The 19,569-nt window shown below is 38.6% G+C and overlaps 1 protein-coding gene across 1 annotated transcript in view; it reads right to left on the bottom strand.

Annotated features, from left to right (window-relative positions):
- PLA2R1 (phospholipase A2 receptor 1) overlaps positions 1 to 19,569 on the bottom strand; it is a 52,526-nt gene that overhangs the window by 11,759 nt on the left and 21,198 nt on the right. The window contains exons 12-30 of the mRNA XM_021398721.1: positions 19,184 to 19,386; positions 18,745 to 18,890; positions 18,169 to 18,253; positions 17,237 to 17,369; positions 16,791 to 16,826; positions 16,129 to 16,286; positions 14,767 to 14,831; positions 14,291 to 14,394; positions 12,818 to 12,960; positions 11,998 to 12,115; positions 11,150 to 11,280; positions 10,440 to 10,584; positions 9,366 to 9,604; positions 8,671 to 8,839; positions 6,396 to 6,536; positions 5,846 to 5,962; positions 5,242 to 5,418; positions 4,556 to 4,585; positions 116 to 4,337 (exon numbers count right to left, since the gene is read on the bottom strand). Of these exons, the coding sequence (XP_021254396.1) occupies positions 4,123 to 4,337; positions 4,556 to 4,585; positions 5,242 to 5,418; positions 5,846 to 5,962; positions 6,396 to 6,536; positions 8,671 to 8,839; positions 9,366 to 9,604; positions 10,440 to 10,584; positions 11,150 to 11,280; positions 11,998 to 12,115; positions 12,818 to 12,960; positions 14,291 to 14,394; positions 14,767 to 14,831; positions 16,129 to 16,286; positions 16,791 to 16,826; positions 17,237 to 17,369; positions 18,169 to 18,253; positions 18,745 to 18,890; positions 19,184 to 19,386 (2,555 nt within the window). The 3' untranslated portion in view covers positions 116 to 4,122. The remainder of the gene's footprint in view (positions 1 to 115; positions 4,338 to 4,555; positions 4,586 to 5,241; positions 5,419 to 5,845; positions 5,963 to 6,395; positions 6,537 to 8,670; positions 8,840 to 9,365; positions 9,605 to 10,439; positions 10,585 to 11,149; positions 11,281 to 11,997; positions 12,116 to 12,817; positions 12,961 to 14,290; positions 14,395 to 14,766; positions 14,832 to 16,128; positions 16,287 to 16,790; positions 16,827 to 17,236; positions 17,370 to 18,168; positions 18,254 to 18,744; positions 18,891 to 19,183; positions 19,387 to 19,569) is intronic.

Below are 19,569 nucleotides of genomic sequence, written 5' to 3'. Positions count from 1 at the left end.
GTCGTTCTGCTAGAACCATGGTCTGAAGCATTTATTTCCCAGAATCAGAATGGAGAGTTGTCTTGTTGGTTGAGTTTAAGAAAAGAGCAACAAACCAACAAACAAAAATAACTACCAGAGATGGAAACAGCAGCAGAATTCTCACTATTGTCCATCCCTGTGCTTCCAGAAATGATTGCAGTTCAGAGTTAGGGTATAAATTACCATGGCGCTACCTTCAAGCACTCCAGCTTCTAGGATCAGAATCCAAATCACAGTCATCCTGCAAAGAAATAATGGAGATAGAAAGAGATCAGCAGCTCTTAAGGTTTGAATGTGCAGAATTTTGATGCGTTCGGAGAACAAGCTTTGAGACTTGAGAAGCCATCATAAGACAGCTGTGTAATGTAGCAGCCAGGTTTAAGGGATGCTGACATCTGCAGAGGGCTGGGAGTTCTGCTGCACATTTATCTAAACTTCAGAAGGATCCGTAGCAGATCCCTGAGATTTGCAGAGGGCTCACTTTGTCATTTTGTCAGCTCTGCGTGCACCATCTACTGGCCAGGCTGGGATTGCGTTTCCGAGCACAAAGCTCAGTGTTAACTCAAACCATGTCAGCACAGTTAACTGCTCCCGCCAGTGACTTCCACAAGGACTGCATCAGATTGTGAGAGGTCAGCACTGGTCCTCAGGGTTTTAAAATCAACATTCCACTGATTACCAAAGGAAATATTATTATAGCTCAAGAAGAGGGCTTTTTTTTTTAGAGCTGAGGATTTTGAACGTAGTTGCCAAATGTGTGCAATTCAGCTTTTCACCAAAAAAATCCTGCTTATATATTAAATGGTCTGCAGGAAGGGTATGCCACAATTTCATTACAGTGGGTTTACTATTATGAGACTGAGGATGCCTGTTACTGCACTAAAGGAGGGGTAGCGTGATGAAAGAAAAATGTAGGGGGGTCTAACTTAAATGGAAATTTGTGCAGCGGTGCCCTGGGAACCAGAGCAGGTTGAGTCGCACATGCAGTACAAAAAAGCATTTCTTCCCTACACTCCCTCTGGACCGAGGTGCACAGATCTAAAGCAGCCTCATGGCCTCTCATCCTGAGCCAGACACAGAAGTGTGTGCATGCATGCAAAGGCTGGGGAGGGGAGAAGGGAGGAGTGGAGGAGAGCTGTAGCAGGCAGAAAGCAGCCTGCTGCAAGCTGTCCCTCTCATACCACTGTAACCTGGGGCAAAGCCTAGGAGCTGCTGCTAGGAGACACTAAAGCTGGCAAAAGAAAAACTGCAGCCCAGAAAGTTATTATTCACACTTTAATTTTCAAGTTGAAGTAATACAGTGAACCTCACCCATGGAAATGTAGTCAGCAAGTACTCTGACCAGGAATGGGATAGGGGATCTTGGGTTACAGAAAAACAAATGAAAGCTAAGGTAAAGTCCATAGGATCATAGAACAGCCCAAGTGGAAGGGACCTCAAAGGTCATCACATTCAATCTTTCACAGGAAAAGGAAGCCTGGATGAGACTGCCTAACACCATGTCCAACTGCATCTTGAAAACCTCTGGTGATGTGAATTTTCACATTCCCAAGGATGTTATTCCAGTGAACAATGGTTCTCACTGTAAGATTTTTCGTATCTTTAGAATAAGGAACAGAAAGCAATCAGCAATTACATCCTTAAGTGAATAACATCTGTGATTAGAAAAGTTAAACAACAAAAGATTTTAAAAATAAGTACTTACGAGACTGTTTCCTCAGATCAGTTTCAATGCATGCAGAAAATATGGCTTGAACTACTTTTCCCTTAATCCAAGATCATCTGTGGCACAGTCAATGTTAATCAACAATCTCTATTCTGAGGTTAGGGTTATTATACAATTGCCCTTTGAATATATTAAAAATGATTACAACATACTTACTTCAAGGAAAATTGATAAAATGTCCCTGATGGTTTTTTTGAAAAAAAAAAATATATATATATTATATATATACCTTCATTAACAACATCAAAATGTGTCAGCACAACAGCATAATAGCCTGATAAATGCACGCCCTCTGAGACAACGCATTTTACTCCTGCAAGCAAAAAGCATCCTTCAAGTCACCATGCTGCAAGGAAGCAGTGTGTACATTTGTCAGTGAATGTTATGAATGGGAGATGTTGGTTCAGGTTCCTCCAGCTGAAATTTAAACAGGTGAAATTCTCATGGGGAACAGAGAGTTGGTCACTTTTTTTTTGTGATATACTGATAATATGCATCTACAGTCTCTTTGACCACATTTCTGCATCCTGTAAACCAGTACTGAAATATTCTAGGTACTAAATAATTAAGAAAAAAATAACCCTATACATAATTATGACAAAAAAGGCTTTTTTTTTTTTTTGCCATGTCTAAAGAACTGGCTATGTGAAATCTAAGTGGAAAGAAGTCATACATTCCTCTGTATGTGCACAAATAAAAACATTGCATTTGGCCTCGGCTGCTTGCTGAATTTTCACGAATCTATCTCCATTTTAGGGCTCCTGCACAATTTTTTAGAATGAGTCATCTCATAACAAACCAACCAACCCAACAATATGCACAGCCCTTCACAGCAGCTTTTAGAGATGACTGATGGTACAGTAATTCCATACTCAGGTAACTCTTTGTCATCAACAATTTGTTGTCATTTATTTTTCACTCTACAATAGAAATAACAACTTAAAAAGGCCTCCATAAAAGGTTTAGATATTTTCACAGGAATAGCTGGAGGACTGGGTAGAGTGGTGGGAATCCATAGAACACGTCCACCGTGGAGCACTGTGACCTGAACTTGGGTCTTGCACAGCCAGCAGCCAGGGGAACAACTGGCCAGTGAAAGATTAGTCCTTCATTAGCACCTTGGTATGACCAGTGAAAGTGAAATGCCGCCCTTAAGGGTGTGTTACATGGGATTACAGGATTCTGAGTAGGGAGGGCAGCACCCTTTGGGAACTGCAAGTACGGCTCTCCCTTGTATCATCCTTACATGCAGAGAGCAAGGTCTCAGAAGAACATACACTGTTACTGCAAGCAGTATTTATGTAAGTGAACAGTAAAGCAATTTATTATCGTAACATTAACAAGATTTATAGTAATCTTTTTCTTCAAACAGCTATTGCTCTCAAGTTTCTTTAAAAGAGGCTGATTGGATTCAGTTTCTGAAATAACCGAGGTGAGAGATCATGTAGTTCTCTAGAAGGGCACCAGAAGTATCTCTACTGAATATATTAACTTCAGGATGACAATATCCATATGCTATTGTATTTCTCATCTAATGTATTTTATAATGTAAACTAGCCATCATGGCAACACTGACACTCCCAATCAAAAGCAACTTCATCTCCGCAAACTTGGAAATCCATCTGCCAGAATCCACTATATGAAAAATAACTCTTCATTCTATGGCTGGAAGGGGTACTAGAAAGAACTACCCCATAATCCCTGGAGTAGGTTTCAGAGTTCCTAAATTCAAGGACAAGTTTTAACCCTGGATCATGAGCAGCTTTTTCGATATGAAAATAAAAGCACAAAAGCCCAAACATTCCCCAAGGAAGAAGCTGCATGGGAATGTCCTCTGCTCAGGGGCTCACACGTGATTGCTCCATGTGAGTGGTTTGAGATTTATGGTATGGGAACATCTTTAGTTCGCAGCTTTTCCCAAAGAAGCTGAGTTCTCCATGGCTCTGTACCTCCGCACCAAATTCTGCTACAAAGTGTAAGAGGTCCGAGCGCAGCAGCCCCTGCAAAATCCAACCCAAGTGCAAGGACTCCTCCAGAAGCACGTGCCCTGAGTCTCCTGAGAAAGGAGCACAGACCTTCTGCCATCGAGGAAGCTTGGGTTTGGTGCCTGTGAGAGCAGGTGTATCTGGTGCTCAACTCCTCACCACTCACTATGAAAACCTTTAGGAAATTTTGCTCCAACAAATTCACAAGGAGGGAAAGAGCAGCGGCTGCTGCTTCACTGCTTTCTCCACTCTTCCAGCACCATGCAGGCATCCTCATGACCAGCTAAGAGGATGAGTTGGTCTTGGGCTGCAACTGGCTCACGGAAACAAAAACACTGTAGGACACGGAATTTAACACTGAATACTTGACCGCCTGGATCTCCCCACTGATTAATTTTCATCTCTCTCAAAATCTGAAATGAGAATACTTTCTTCCAGAGCAGGAACATCAGAATTAATCTGTGGAAAATAGGCATTTCTGACCCACAGTATTCTGTGGAAGAGTCTGTTGTTCTGTTTGTACAGGCACCACAGAAAAATGGAAATGGCAGCCAACATCACCAGCGTTACAAGAACAGCCAGAGCAGCAAGTCCAGGGTTTGATGCTGAAATGGAAAAGCAGAGACTGCTATTACACAAATGCAGTTACAACTGAATACAATTTTAAGTACAAAAATGCAGATGTTCCACACAAAACACCATTACTCTTAATATGTCATGTATTTTAAATTACACTTTTAACAGTGAAAACAACCGATGTATCATCTGAAAACATGTTATTACTCCTTATAAAAAGATTTAGAAAGTACCAGAGAGAACTCACGTTTTTCAGAGGGTTCTGTTGTATCAAGATCTGAAATAGAACCCAGAACTGTCAGAAGAATTATCCATAGTGCTATCAAAATTTCATATATATACTCAGCGTATCACTGATACTCAGAAGACAACCTACCCAAACACATACAAGAGCTGGCTGTTCTTTGTTGAACTTTACCCATGTCAATGGGATTACAACAGGCCAAGTAAAATGTGACCTAGACACCTATATAAAATCCCAGAAATTCAGTGGACTATATTAATTGACGTTGTGGCATAGATGAACACCAGCATTTACCCACCACAGAAAGCACAAATACATAAGCAGATGTACGCAGTGGCGGATTAACCGAGCTGCAGGGTCCAGCAATGATTCTGGCACTTTGGGTGGGCTCTCAGAACACTTCAGCTCCCTAATGTACATGTCTTCTCACTGCTTACTGGAGCTGCCTGTACCATAGGCTCTGCTCACATGCACAAGAGAAAGTTTGTCATGGCATGCAGTAATAAAAAGGGTGCCCAGGTTCCTCAGAAGGAGGCTATCCTGACTGGTTTGTTTTTCACAGGTATCTTCTCTAACAGGAAGCAATACAACTATTTAAATGAAAGCTAAGAGAAAGTAAGTGAGCAATAAAGAATATATAAAACAATGGTTACGAGAACACGATCGATTCCTTCGACAGAAGCATGTACCTGCATCCTTTTTGCATACAAATCCCTTTATTTCTCTGCATGGAGATATTTGCCATACACCATCCACAGTCCTCAGGCTGATACAGAAATTCCCTTTGAGATGATCAAATTCAGGCTCCCTGATGCCCCAGTTCGAATAATTTAAAGGAGAGCCATCAAACCAGGAGACCGTTTCATCTAAGGGCAGAAGTTATAAATCACTGTAAAATGTCATCATGTTTCAATAAACACCTGTTTCATTTGAACTTACCTTCACGTGCACACACACAATGCTGTATGAAAACAATACCAGGCTACTATACTGTTTGGCTACTATACTCCTTTGTTTGTTGAAGATTTTAAAAACATACTACATGGTTGACACAGCCAGCAGAGCTTCTTTAACAAGCAAATAAAGGTATTCACATACATGCATACATAATGACTACTCAGAATCCTATTAAGTAATGATCACAGCTTTTTACTACATTGTAAACAAGTAATAAACAGACAAAACAAGAATCTCAAAAAGCAAGAGTGTTTTGAAAGATGGTTATATCAGCATTACAAACAAAACAAGAAATACTAGATTCTTATATTCAGTTCTCTTCCACCCAAAACTTACTGTCTGTAACATGCAGGATGTTCAACCAAACCATTTTCACAGAATAACCAAAACTGTGCAACTGCTCCAGAATGAAGGCATTTTCATCTTCATCTTCAATAGTTAGAAGATTAGATCCTGCAGATTTAACACAGAACAGATTTTTTTTCAAACAATTCACATCATCAAAATGTAGCACTGCATTTCAAAAGGCTGATAGGAAAAACCTTGATTGAAAAGGTAGAAAAGCCTGCTCATGCTTTATAAGTTCTTAAGTTTGCAACTAATGAAAATGCTCAGGACGATACAAAACCGTTCTCACTTGATTTTAAAACAAGTTTGAAATAAATGCCTTTTATATCTTATTCCAGAAATCAGTATTTTCACATAGAAAGGATCGTTTTCTAAATATATCTTGCCTTCGATTTCACGTTGGCATAATGAGCTCCACTACTGTTTTCCTGAACTAAAGAAAACGCAAGCTGTGACTTCAGTTATTTCAGAAAATGTGTTTTGTTTTTTTTTTAAATATATTACTATTACATTCTGTAGTCATAAAACAGTTGCTTACCTTGATTTCTGCAGACTTCATATGCAGTATCAAAACTTGTGCCCTGCAGAACGCTGTTAAAGCTGTAGCAACTGTTTTTGAATTTGATCCAGGGAACGTTTTTTTCTGAACATAAGCCTTTATACTCAATGAGTTTCTTCTCTGTGATAGAAAAAACAGCACAGCTTTATTGGCACAATAACATACACATTAATATAACATTCCACATGTTGTTTTGGAATAACGCTAATAAGCACATTATTTCGTTATGTCGCTATTTTTCAAAGAGAGAATGCAGTGGCTGCATATACTTGTATTAGAACTGCAAAGCTGGTTTTATTCCAGATGAAAAACCTTGGGGGTTTGTAACAGTGCTATCAAGATAATTATCTAACAGTGACGTGCACAGGGTGAGAAGCATCCTATGGGCACTTGGAGCTGCCCAGCATCTCCCAGGGGCTGGGGATTTCCAGGGGCTGCAGAGCTTCTCTCCACAAAGCCACAAGGATACCTGAATGCCAAATACCAGGGCACAGAGGCAGAGGAGAGCTTCCCATCAGAACGCAGCACTCAGCCTCTCCACTGCGTAGCGTACTGTGCCAAGAGCCCCTCTGACTCAAATGACTGCCACTGTGAGAGCAGGATGCTGACAAGGACTCTGCAGTCCTGGGCTGAGTAGAGCTCTACACCTGAAATCTGTGTTCAAAAAAGCCCAGGTAATTGAGAGCTTTGCAGGAAACAAAATGTATTTTAGGATATAGGAAAATACTCTCATCTTTAGGAAAAAAAGCTGCAAAATCTTTCACATGTAATCAGTGAAGATGTGACTAATTTTTCACTTTGCTCTAAACGCTTCTCTTTTCTTATTCCCGGTTAATTGAAATAAACGGAATTTCTCTCTCTTCAAGCTAGGTTATTAACAGTCATCAACCTCAGCACTGCTGAGGCTGCACCTCGAGTACTGTGTCCGTATCCAGTTTTGGGCCCCTCACTGCAAAAAAGACATTGAGGCCCTGAAGTGTGTTCAGAGGAGGACAACGAAGCTGGTGAGGGGTCTGGAGCACAGGCCTTATGAGGAGCGGCTGAGGGAGCTGGGATTGTTCAGTCTGGAGAAGAGGAGGCTCAGGGGAGACCTTATCACTCTCTGTAACTACCTGAAGGGAGGTTGTAGTGAGCTGGGGGTCAGCCTCTTCTCTCTTGTAACTGGTGACAGGATGAGGGGGAATGGCCTCAAGTTGCACCAGGGGAGATTTAGGCTGGACATTAGGAAATTCTACTTTTCTGAAAGAGTGGTCAGGCGCTGGAATGGGCTGCCCAGGGAGGTGGTGGAGTCACCGTCCCTGGAGGTGTTCAAGAAACGTTTAGATATAGCGTTGAGAGACATAGGTTAGTGGGGTTATTGGTGGTAGGTGGATGGTTGGACTGGATGATCTTGTAGGTCTTTTCCAACCTAGCTAATTCTATGATTCTACAATCATTTCTCACCGATAATACAGTGTTCTCTGAAGAAAGTGGTTCCTTACTGTCAACGGTTTACGGGCGTTAGGCCCGATTCCGTGACAAAGGGGACGGGGGACCCAAGGGCCCACGTCCCGGGAAAAGGGGAAAGGGGAAAAGGGTAGGGAGATGGCCCTGAGAGCAAAGAAACAGCGGCAACAATCTGAGGAGAAACAAACTAATTTACTAAATACGATATCGGAATGCAAAACAACACACTATAATACAATATAATTACAATTTAAGCTGATAAATCCAACACAGAGAGAGAGAATGTCCCAAAGTCAAGGTAGGCCTTACTCTACTACCGACGATAAGACGGCTGGAGAGCGAGGTGCTGCCAAGACGAGAGACGGCGGAAAAAAGGGACGAGGTCTCGTGATCTGCAAGTTTTTATACTGCGAGCTTCTATCTTTTCCCTCCAGCTGGAAAATGGTAACAAAGGAGCAAAGTACCGTGGGGACTGTAGTAGTCCTTCTCTTCTGAGAACTAGGTATGTCCACTACATGATGTTATGATGTGGAATACCAATAACCGAAAATCACAAAACCATGACACTTACACCTGTTTCTTTCCTACTACGAAAATTCTCTTTCCATTTTCAGATAGACTAGACTTGATGGCCAATACTTAGTAGGGAAAAAAAGGCTTCACAAATAGGAAATACAGAAAGGAAATCAGTTTTGAACGAAGCACCATCACTGCTTAACCTCAAACATTAATTTTCTCTCACGTGCTGCCACTGTCACTACACACATTTGCAGCTGCAAAGACTTAATACAAAACCTAACTGACTTACTAGGCGGCACATGGCAGACTGCTCCCGGCAGAAGTCGTTCACAGCTTGTACTCTTCCAGTGCCCCGAGGTATCCATATAAACACAGCTGCCCAAGGCCTGGGACTCATCATCTTCCCAGAAGGTAAACAAGGATCTCGTCCCATCTGACCATTCAAAGTTAAGCCCATTCTGCCAAAACAAATTTTAAATTATTTCTCTTCACCACCATACAGTGCCTTTCTAGTGGCATCTTAATCAGAATTCCTCTTACCTCTCCTAGTGTTGGGCTAAAATTAAAGGCAGTTCCAAAGATTCCCCCAGCTTATTTCTAGGAGAACACGAACTACATCCATCTAACCTGCTGTTTTAAATGGTAGCTGGTCTGGGTCACTGAGTGTGATTATCTGGGCCACAGAGCAGCTCAAAATGAAACAATTTCAAGGCTGACAACAGAAGAGATTTTTTTTCAGAGTATTTTTTTTTAGTATTTTCTGTGACTTTCATTTTTCAGCACTCACTGCAACAAACTAGCTCTCATTAAATTCATGTATCGTGATGCAAAATATGATAAGGGGATTGATAAAAGGCTCAAGTGGGGGTTTCATTCCCAAATACAAACTTCCTGTGCTTCTAGTGAATGTCAGAGCTCACAGCTTACTGCTGAAAAAAACTAGTTTGCAGCATTGCATGCAGAGACAGTGAACCCATTACGCACATCTGCAGTGAACAGCCCAATCCAGTGGTTGTATCCCAGCCGATTCACAATGATTGTGAGGAAAGCCTGGTGGTACTGATCTGCAATGCTGACCAGCTCAGCTCCATTTGCCATGCAGGTTTTTAAAGCTGCAGACCATGTAAAATTCCCACGTATTAGGTTATATGTTCTGTTTGCATACTGTAAAGTATCCGGCACAGGGTACATTTCAGATGCATTGATGATATGTCTGGATGTGTCTGTTGGAAACAGAAGATTTTCTTTTTTTAAACAGACAATTTAAAGACAGAACAACGGCTTTATTTATTCTACACTGTAAGTTTACTCCTGCTTTCTCCACAATTGCGCTTCACAATAAATGATGCCAAACATGGCTATGGTTTGTGAGAGCCACGTGAGTGCAGCCCAAAGGTTGCTGGTTCATTTTATTTACTCTTTTGAGCCTCTTGCTCAGAGCAGCAGGATCTACTGCCTCTTTAGACAGAGAGCTTAACTACGAGGTAGCAGATAAAGCTGCGCTACATAAAACCACCACCACATCCATAGAGTCCATTTTGGCAACCTACTCAGCAGCACTCGTCATGCCCAGGACCGGAAAAGCATGAGAAGAAAAGACAAGCTGCATCTGAACGGCCAACTGGCTGTTCACAGAAATACATCTTCCAAAGTCTTGTCTGATCTGAGATTGCAAGTCCAACAACAGAGTATTTTCAACAAAACTATCTTCAGTTTTGCCTTTTGTAATTTCATGCTGTTACTCTGCTTGTAAGGACAGACAACATGAAATTTGATCTCTAGATATCTGAGATATGTAACTGAAAGCTCAAAGTTAAGAATCAAATTTAACAGCGAAAGATTTTTTGAGAAATTACTTCTATATCACAGCTATTGGTTTATTAAATAGTGTAGAGCTAGTCTGTCAAAATAGCAAAGTAAAATTGCCTGTAAAAATCTTTTTAGCTCCTGGTTTTATAGACACCCATACTAAGCTACTTCTAGATGAAAATAAAGTGAATAAAGAGAATTCAACAAGAGAACAAATGAGAACAGAAGAAAACCAGACCAAATGCTTACCCTGCCTTTTTTGGCAGACAAACCCATAATTTTTCTCACAGTTTTCTAAGTACCATTTTCCCGTAAAATAAAAATTAGGGTTATTTGATACCAGTGTACAAAGTGGAACTTGTTCTTCAATGTAGACAGTGTTATAACGCGGTCTCTGCAATGAATATAGAACCTTACATTAATAATTAAAGACATCACATAAAGCAAGGCATAATTATTACATTAAATGTAGAATAATAATTAGCTGAAAGGCACTGTTATAAATTGATAGGTAGAACAATGAACATTCCCATAAATACCGTTTGGAGTAATAGCCTCACAGAAAAAAATGTCACAAACTTGCACTGAACAAACTAAAATGTTAACTAAAATACTGACAAACATACCGAGTTAAATATAGTATACTAAAATATGAAATTCATAATATTACTTTCCTCAGATCTAGTACAGGATACCAAGCGTATAACTTAAACTCTGGTGCTTGAATGGAATTTCAGAAGAATGTGACTACAACCATATATTACATAAATAATTGCCTAGATAGTGCGTTTTTTGCAACCACTAGCTATACTCAAAGCTGTGGCCACAGTTGTTTGAAGTTGCAAAAATTAAAAGAAGTCTAAGTTGCTATAACAAGTCAGGCCTCGTCTTTGCGGCAATTATGAATATTATGGATAAAATACTTTCTCAATGTCCTTAAAACCTCTGGAAATACTTACATGCGCTGCTTCAATTGGTGACCAGTTGGAATACCTTGGAGGATTTTCATTCATCCATTTTTCATAATCGTCGCCCTGGAAACCTATCCAAACACTAGTTTTGCGACCAAATAGATTCATTGTTATGAAAGCTGGAAAATGAAACAGGAATAAAGTATCAAGCATATTAACCGGTAACATGATTAGGGATAGCTGAAGTCTCTTCCAACACATTAAAGCACTGAAAAAATGAATTATCAACCAGTGACATTATCTACTAACTAGAAAGTAAGAACATGAGTAGCGTTTCATGGCCATCCAGCTATGAAGTCAGTAAAGATGATTACATTCAGTTGGGTCAGTATTTAGCCCAGTAAGGAAGTATTCAAAAAAAATTCTAACAGTAGCTCGAACACCTTAAGCTGTGGTACAACTTCATCCAGGGTACTGACTCATTAAAAAAGCTTCTCTCAATTTTAGTTACAAATAAAATAGCCAGTGAGATTCCTCCCATGTCCAAATAGGTTTTACAAACATACGAAATTCAAACACAGTCTTTCACGAGTAGAGATTATAAATATTCCTGAACGTGTTGGCATTCACTCCTCTGACATTCCTAGCCTAGTATTTATGTGCTATACTACAGATCACATCTTAATAAAAATGAGATGGTTTTGACAACAGCCTGGTGATCTATTCTTTAGATTTGGGGAAAATGGGAAAGAAAAACATTTACTGATTTGCTTATAGCAGTGAATCCCTGAATGGAATTTGCGTGTTCTTTTTCCCTAAATCTGTATCCATTATTAAACTTCTATTCAAAGAGAAGACAAGATTTTATTTATTTAAAAATATTTTCAGTATTCTACCTTGTTCCAGTTCATCTTCAAGGGAAGCAAGGGACCCATCATATCTACTGCAGAATGTTTGTGCAGAGTACCAGCTCCTCATGTGCTCCGGATCCTTTGGAATTTGTATCAAAAAGCACTGTTTCAAAAAAAAAAAAAAAAAAAAAAGGTTTGCTTTGTTTTCCCTTCTGTTTAAAAACTTTACCAATTAATAAGAGTGCTGGATCCACAGTCTCAGGTGATGCCCTTTGGTTTAAATTTATCCTTGCAGTGACTGCATTTTAATGCTGGGATAAACCTGCTCACTTCAGGGAATGTTGCCATTAAGGGGTGTATGTATTTATGAGAAGCCTGGTGAAATAGCTGCCTTTCAACCTTCAATCACAAATAGACTTTGGTGTACGATTATCTTTGATGAATACCATTTGAAACCATATCTTTAGGCAGCAGTTAGGGATCCACTGAGTACACCAAGGGGTTAGATTCTATTTTTAGGCCAAAAAAGACTTAAAATTGAAAAAGCATCAAAGGAGAGAGAGAGCACAGAATAGGGTTTTTGATAGCAAATGCACAAATATGCTTAGGCAGCTTTTGCATAAATGAGTACGCATTTCCTGGAACTAAGGTAAAACATTAACACCTTATTAAGGCAACTTCTCTGTGCAAAGCTACAGAACTTTTGTATCACCATTATCAGCATTCATGAACATAAGGGCCTTGCTTTCAGAAAGGAAGACAATCTTCAAATACCAAATAATCTTTAAGAAGCCCAATTTTTTTTTTTTTGCCAATAGTATGAAATTCATTATGAATAATTAAGCAGCAGGAAAAAGTGTTTTACTTTAAATCCGAAGTGCAGCCAGCCCTTGGGACACGTTCCTTGTGGGTTCTGGTCTTTTGGAATCTCTTTCTCTATTTTCCATGCATTTTTACGTTTACAAATACAGGGAAGAGAAACAGTACAGTTTTCATCACTCCAGAGTCCTACGTAAGAAGAAAAATCACAGTTCAATGTTCACTTGAGAACGGAAAAGGACTTCTTAGCTAGCTTAGTTATCATAAAGAAAAGTAACTCCTTTATTAGTTGAATATGTCATGATCCTTCAGTAAATATATCTGGACATATTACTATGCATTTGATGGTCCACGAGGCTCATATTTTTACTCACAGTTTGATTTCATTGATCTAAATACATTCCTCCACATTGAGTTGCATAATATATTACTTATACCATCACATATTAAAAAAAATCAGTTGAAAAGAAAATGTACAGGAATTATACATTCCAGATAAAATAGTTTGACGTCCTTTCATTAAAAATTGCTTCATTAAAGAAAGACCACCCAGGTACTAACATCAAATGCTGTCCTGCTTAGAAGGAAAATAGATATTTCAGCAGAACACAATGCACTCAATTTGTTGATCCGCTCCCCTTTGTTGGTGGGTGATGGGGTGGGGGAGAAGTCTCTTTGTTTTACCTGATACTAAAATATCTCTAAGCCTCAAGCATTTAAAAGTTATGAACCAAAACCCCAATGTGATGTGTGGATTAACAAAGAAGATCTTAGCTTTTGAGGCTGCTATTACAAGAGTGCAACGTTCTAAAAATCTCTCCTCACAAATACTAAATTGGATATTTTTTCTTTTCAAGAAACCTGACACGTTTACATTCTTATACGAATCACAGCTCTTCAGAAAACAAAGACTTGGAAATAATAAAAATCACTGAAACTGGCAGCACTGTACATATATATTTTTATTACAGTAGCAAAAGAGAAATCTTTGTGATGATGTAGAGGCTAGCACCATCAGATAACAAAACATGGTACCCTAAATCCCTCAGCAGATTGGCTATGGGATTAAAAATAAGATAGAAACCTGAGTATTTAAAGTTGTTTAATGATATAAAAACAGTTCTTGAATGTAGGAAAAATTGCTGCTCAGTCCATATGGCTCATTTGGTTACAAGACAAGTGACTGTGAAAACCAGGAACGCATTAACATTCTTGCTGTGCCACACAATAGATTCTTAAGAAAAACTAAAGATTCAGTACCACTGGAATATTTATATTTTGACATTAAAATGCTAGAACTATTAATATACTTTCAAGTCCTATTGCCTACTCTTTGAACTAATTCAAGATATCTTGATGTTCTTTTCTTCACCATAAAAAGCAGTTATGCCATCTATAACCATGTAACAGGACTGTAATACAGACTGTACTTCTTCAAACCAACTGAAAACATATAATCCCCTTTGGCCAATAACAACCAGTTCACAACTCCCACAACGCAAAGAGATATAAAATAAACCTGTTTGTGATGAAATGAAGCCACATCTTCTCCCCGGTTTATGCAGATATCGATCTCTCCCCTCATTCCAATTCTGGTATGTTACTAGTGATTCATCCCTCCAGCTGCACAGAAATGTTGAGAGTGTAGTTACACTTTTCCCTGTCCTGATCTAACAACACAGACCCTATTGAAAGTGTTTGTAAACAGACAGAGGGTAGAAAGTGCCCATTTTTCAACTGATTGTTACAACAAGCAACCAACATGTCGATAGTCATGCCTTTGGCTTAGATCTTTTGTACCCCTTTCAGAAGAAATGCTGGAAACACACAAGTGAATGAAGGGTAATATATTCTGAATGGTATTTATATGAGAGCCAAAGTTATCTTTTGAATATCCAACTCAGTCATCAAACAGTTTTAGTCCATCAAACTGAATGTCAGCTTGTAAACAAGATGTGCCAAGTACAAATCAGAGCAGCTGAAGCACACTCTTACCGAAATTCATTGCTGATGTTTTCTGCGTGCAATCCAATCCACCAGTGAACATCACTATCCGACAGCTACAAAAAATGTTTTGCCATATGTTTAACTGTTGTTGCCCTCTTATCAAAACATTAACCAACTCCTAAAACCAGGCCCTGCTCACATTCAGATGAATAGCATCTCCTTTGGGTTCCAATGGAAAAACACATGCTAAATCCTGCCTGTCTTAATTTATGCGACTACTCCCACCTGACTTCAGCAAGCATGTAAGCAGAACACGATATAGCCCCCATTTTCCACTGGGTTGCTGATGTATGTTCTGTAAAATTAGGCTGTCTGTGTATACAGCCTACCTGGTCTAGCAATGACTGTAGTCTTAGGCCAGAACTACTAAAAATAGACCATTATTAAAATCATAAAGTACAAAAACTTCCTTTTACTATTGAAATACTGTTGGTTTTAATATTTCCAGAACATTTTCTACGAGCATTTATATTAATTCTTATAGCTCATATAATGGAGATACTTTTCAGAACAATTGTTATCATCATGAAAGATTCTAGACTTCCAGTCCTAAAAGGTGAAGTATTATGGGTAATTCACAGAAATATTGTAATTCAGTCACTTATTACTGCTGTGCTAACTTGATACTGATTTAAACCACGAGAGAACTTTGATTTCAAGAGTAGTCACTCAATAGCCACACTCTGGGGTTCTTTGGGAAAGTCAAAAGGAAAAAAGAAGTTTCAAATGTGCAGGACATTATAAATGCTATCCTGCCATTTAGAAGCATTAATTTTTCTTCAGAAAGAATGGAATTGCAGCATATGTCATAGCAGCCATGCAGTCCTTAGTTAGGATTTCGTCAGCTAGCAGCATATATGGCGATACTGAATTTAGAACACATGTATTTCTGATAAAGAACGGTCTAAGAAATGCTGTCTGGTTTGGCATTGACTTGTCCCTGAGTTTAGCTTTCTAGTCCCAGCACTCATCCTACACATTACAATACTTAAAGAAACAGTGAAAAATACTATTTTAAATCCCATGTGAAGAAATCTTCACAAAGTTTTCTAATAGCATATATACATCCTATCCAGACTGCTGATGATTATCCTTACTCCTGCTTCCACAGGAAATTAGGTAGAAGCATTTAAGGACACACGTTGGCTATACTGGGAAAGGCAGCAGGCTATAAAACAGCTCAATCTGTCATATTCCGAGATGAAACTCGAAGGAAGTTAACTCAATGTAAAATGCAAATGGCTTTCTCATCATAAAATGCTACCATATCCACTACTTCAGTTATAAAGCTGCTTTTGAAAGATTGCTTGTAAGTAAACATGACTTTAAAAAAGTGTTCTAATTTGTTACCTTCTTAATTTTATTTTCAATAAATGCTTGTTCACCAGCAGAATTTATTGTTGCCATTTCACTACGAAGCCAACCACAGATGAACTCATAGGTGTCCCAGTCCGTAGGATTTACATGAAAAAGATACTCTGCTCCTTGGTAATATGACCATGGCAGTTCTAGAAAACAAGAAGAGTCAAATCCGTGTGGGTATAAAACCCCACTGCAATTCACATTCCTTGCAACACACATGGCCCACTTCCAGCTACTTGGCACAAGGCAATATTCCATAACTAACAGCAGAACTGTATTTGACATACAAAATTATGACAACAAATGGAGAATCGAGTAAATTTCAGCTTGAAATTATATCCCATGTTACTGTATTAACAGAGTTGCCTGGACTTTGTAAATGCAAAGGCAGTTTCAATGTAACAGAGAACAATGAATTCCTGTGCCTTCTACTGGCAACATCCCTTCACATAACATAAGCAGCATCGTATGTTTCTGTCTTTCTAGACAAAAGACTGGCAGATTTTGTTCGTCAACAAGAAGTTTCTACAGTGTTACATAATGTAAATTTTGTACCTTAAAACATTTTCGTTATTTTATTTCTACCAATACAGTGAATTACATTTCCCAATGATAACATTTCAAGATGTGGAAAAAAAAAGTTTCCATACCAGCTATGTACCAATCTGGATTCTTTGGTTTAACACCTGCAAACATAAATAAATAAAGATATTAGATTAAGAATTGAGAAGAGATATTGCTCTGAAATTGCTTTCCCAATACGGTGAGAATTTAATTGAAATCATGAAGAATTATGCTATTTTCATCCAGAGACAAAAAAGGTTGGAATAAAATAAAAATGGCCAAGCTTACTAAATAACATTTTTAGCACCTTTTTAAATCTGAACTTTGGTTAACTTCTAACTTGCTACTAATCATTGCTGCCCACTGTCACCTGCCTGCACAGATCAGTCCTGGTATCCAGCCAACAAACCCCAACAGAAGCATGTAGCTTTGCCATGATTTCGAACAGAAGACCATTGGCAGTCTTGCAGACATTTTTTCTTGACTCTACTGAATTACGACACAGAGCAATGCAAGTTAATTAAAATTTCACCTTTTGGTATTTTGCATATCCATTCACGCTTTTCATTGCAGTTTGCTGGAAAAACTGTTCTATTTACTTTGAATACACCACAGTTTCTCGAGTCATCTTCAACATACTTGCTCTCCAGAAATGAAGATACAACCTGAAAACAGCATACTTGTAATCTTTCACTGAAACAATTCAAGATTAAGTATTTCAAAATCCTATTATGGAGAAAAAGGAAGGGTATGGAGATGTATGGATGATAAGAACATGAAAAGCAACTTCCAAACCAGGGAGCTAGGGGAATACCTAAACTATGGTGGTAAAATCTTAAAAATGGGGCCCATAGCCATGTTTTTGTAATGTCTTGTTCAATTTCCCATCTTATATTAGATTCCAGCTTAGTAAAAAAAATAAAAATTATAGCAATGAAATCTAACAGTTTTTTGAAATGATTAGCAGCAGTTGTCCAAGCCTAACAGCCACTGCTTTCATTCAGCACCTTGCATGACAGGACTTTGCACTCGCATTCCGCAATTACTTAAATAAGGATGGCAGAGCTGGCATTGTTCCTTAAGACTGAAAACCAATTACAGTTTAAAAACTGTTCCTTTTGCATAAACTGAAATCCACATGCTTGTTCAGAAAACTTTTAAAATGCAGTGTGACACATCTTGGACTTATCACAACATGCTCCGCAGGAAAGTACAAATCCATAATACTTTACAATCCTACCAAATTCCTTCTGCAGTTTTGTGAGTCTCTTGCACAGGATGCTTTAAAAGTAATGAAATACTAATACTGCCGCAACAATTACTTCATTTAAATGAAGTATGTGAATGTGGAAAAAAAACCCACAAACCAGAGCTTTGCTGGCCACCATTTATCTGTTCACACGATTTATTTTGGGGAACTTAGACTTGAGAGGTTTTTGAAACACACAGTGTACAGGTACTTACAGGTGTTGTGTCAGACCACTGCCACGTCCCTCCAGAAAATGGGTTTCTTTTATTAAATCCAATCCAGAACTGTCTGTCTTCTGTCCTGTGATGGAAACAGAGAAATACTTCTAATAAACTCTTTCCTTAGCTATTTCACAGATTATTTTTCTTTTAAGTAGTACAAACACCCATATTCATTTTTAACTCATTATATCATACCGTAATGCATTTATTAACATCTTCGTTTCCTTGCTGTAAACTGCTTCTGTTACTAAAATGTTAAATTGTATTTTAAGAGGAACTTGTTTGAAATAGGATTCAAATTGGACAACCTCTAGTTCAACAGGGAACGTTAACTCACAGGAACAACACTTTGACATTAAGAGTCATTTGACGCCTACTACAAAGACCATCTTCAAAAAGAGTCACATTGCAGTGTTGCTATTACACTTCTTCCCACCCATTTCTAAGTTCATGTTAGTCAACAGCAGTCTTCCTCAGACACTATTAAAGAACATGCCTTAGGTCATAAGTTATTTTTACAGATTAATATGCTTAAGATAACCCTTGTTAACATTACTAAAGTATATTTACCTATCAAAAATTGTATATAATAAATTGTTTAAAAAAGTCTCTTCATAGACATGGGAAAAACTGGCAAGATGCGCTCCAAAATCTTGGCATAACGTTTCTGCTTCACTCCACGTTCTTTTCATCAGAACTTTCTCTCTGTGAAATATCTGCAATAAAATAAACACTGTTGTAAACACGGTTGATTTTGGAGAGCAATTGTTTCAAAAGCCCATAAAAACCAAATATTACTTGCAGTTTTTTCTACAATAAAGGCTTATACTTCAAGCATAGTTCTGATTCAAGACTTAAGAATTTCATTCACTTTAAAATGCCACTGAAGGATGGAAACAATTTCTGTTTGCCGAGTGGAAAACATAACGCTTTAGCTAAATACTTTAGGAACACTGTACTCCTAAAACAAGGTAAAACCTGAAAAATACGAAACACATCTGCCAATTACCTTGTAGCAGTTGAGTAGATTGCCTTCTGATTCCCATCCAAAGTAGCAGGAACTCAAGTGTCTTTGAAAAGTAAGTTCAGGTTCTTCGTAAGAATTGATTTTTTGCTTGCACAGTGACATTGCTTTGAAGTTCTTACAGCTTTTTACCTCCCAGTAACCAACAGGGTCCTGCCCTCGCATTGCTACGCATCCTCCAGAACGACCTAAAGTGTGCAAGCAAGCAGTGAATAAAGCATTTGAATTTTTGGTGAAGTGATTGTTTCACAGACATTGAGTTCTAGGTAAACTCTTGATGAGCCTTCAAAGGTAGCAAATTCTGTGGCCAGCGATCAGGTTGTAAACATGTTTTGGCTAACATGAGCTTGTAAAATGAAACGTAACAAAAG

Source organism: Numida meleagris, chromosome 5, assembly GCF_002078875.1.
Source record: "Numida meleagris isolate 19003 breed g44 Domestic line chromosome 5, NumMel1.0, whole genome shotgun sequence".
Lineage (NCBI taxonomy): Eukaryota > Metazoa > Chordata > Aves > Galliformes > Numididae > Numida > Numida meleagris.
Note: the sequence above shows the minus strand (reverse complement) of the source record. Positions and strands in the feature narration are given on the sequence as shown.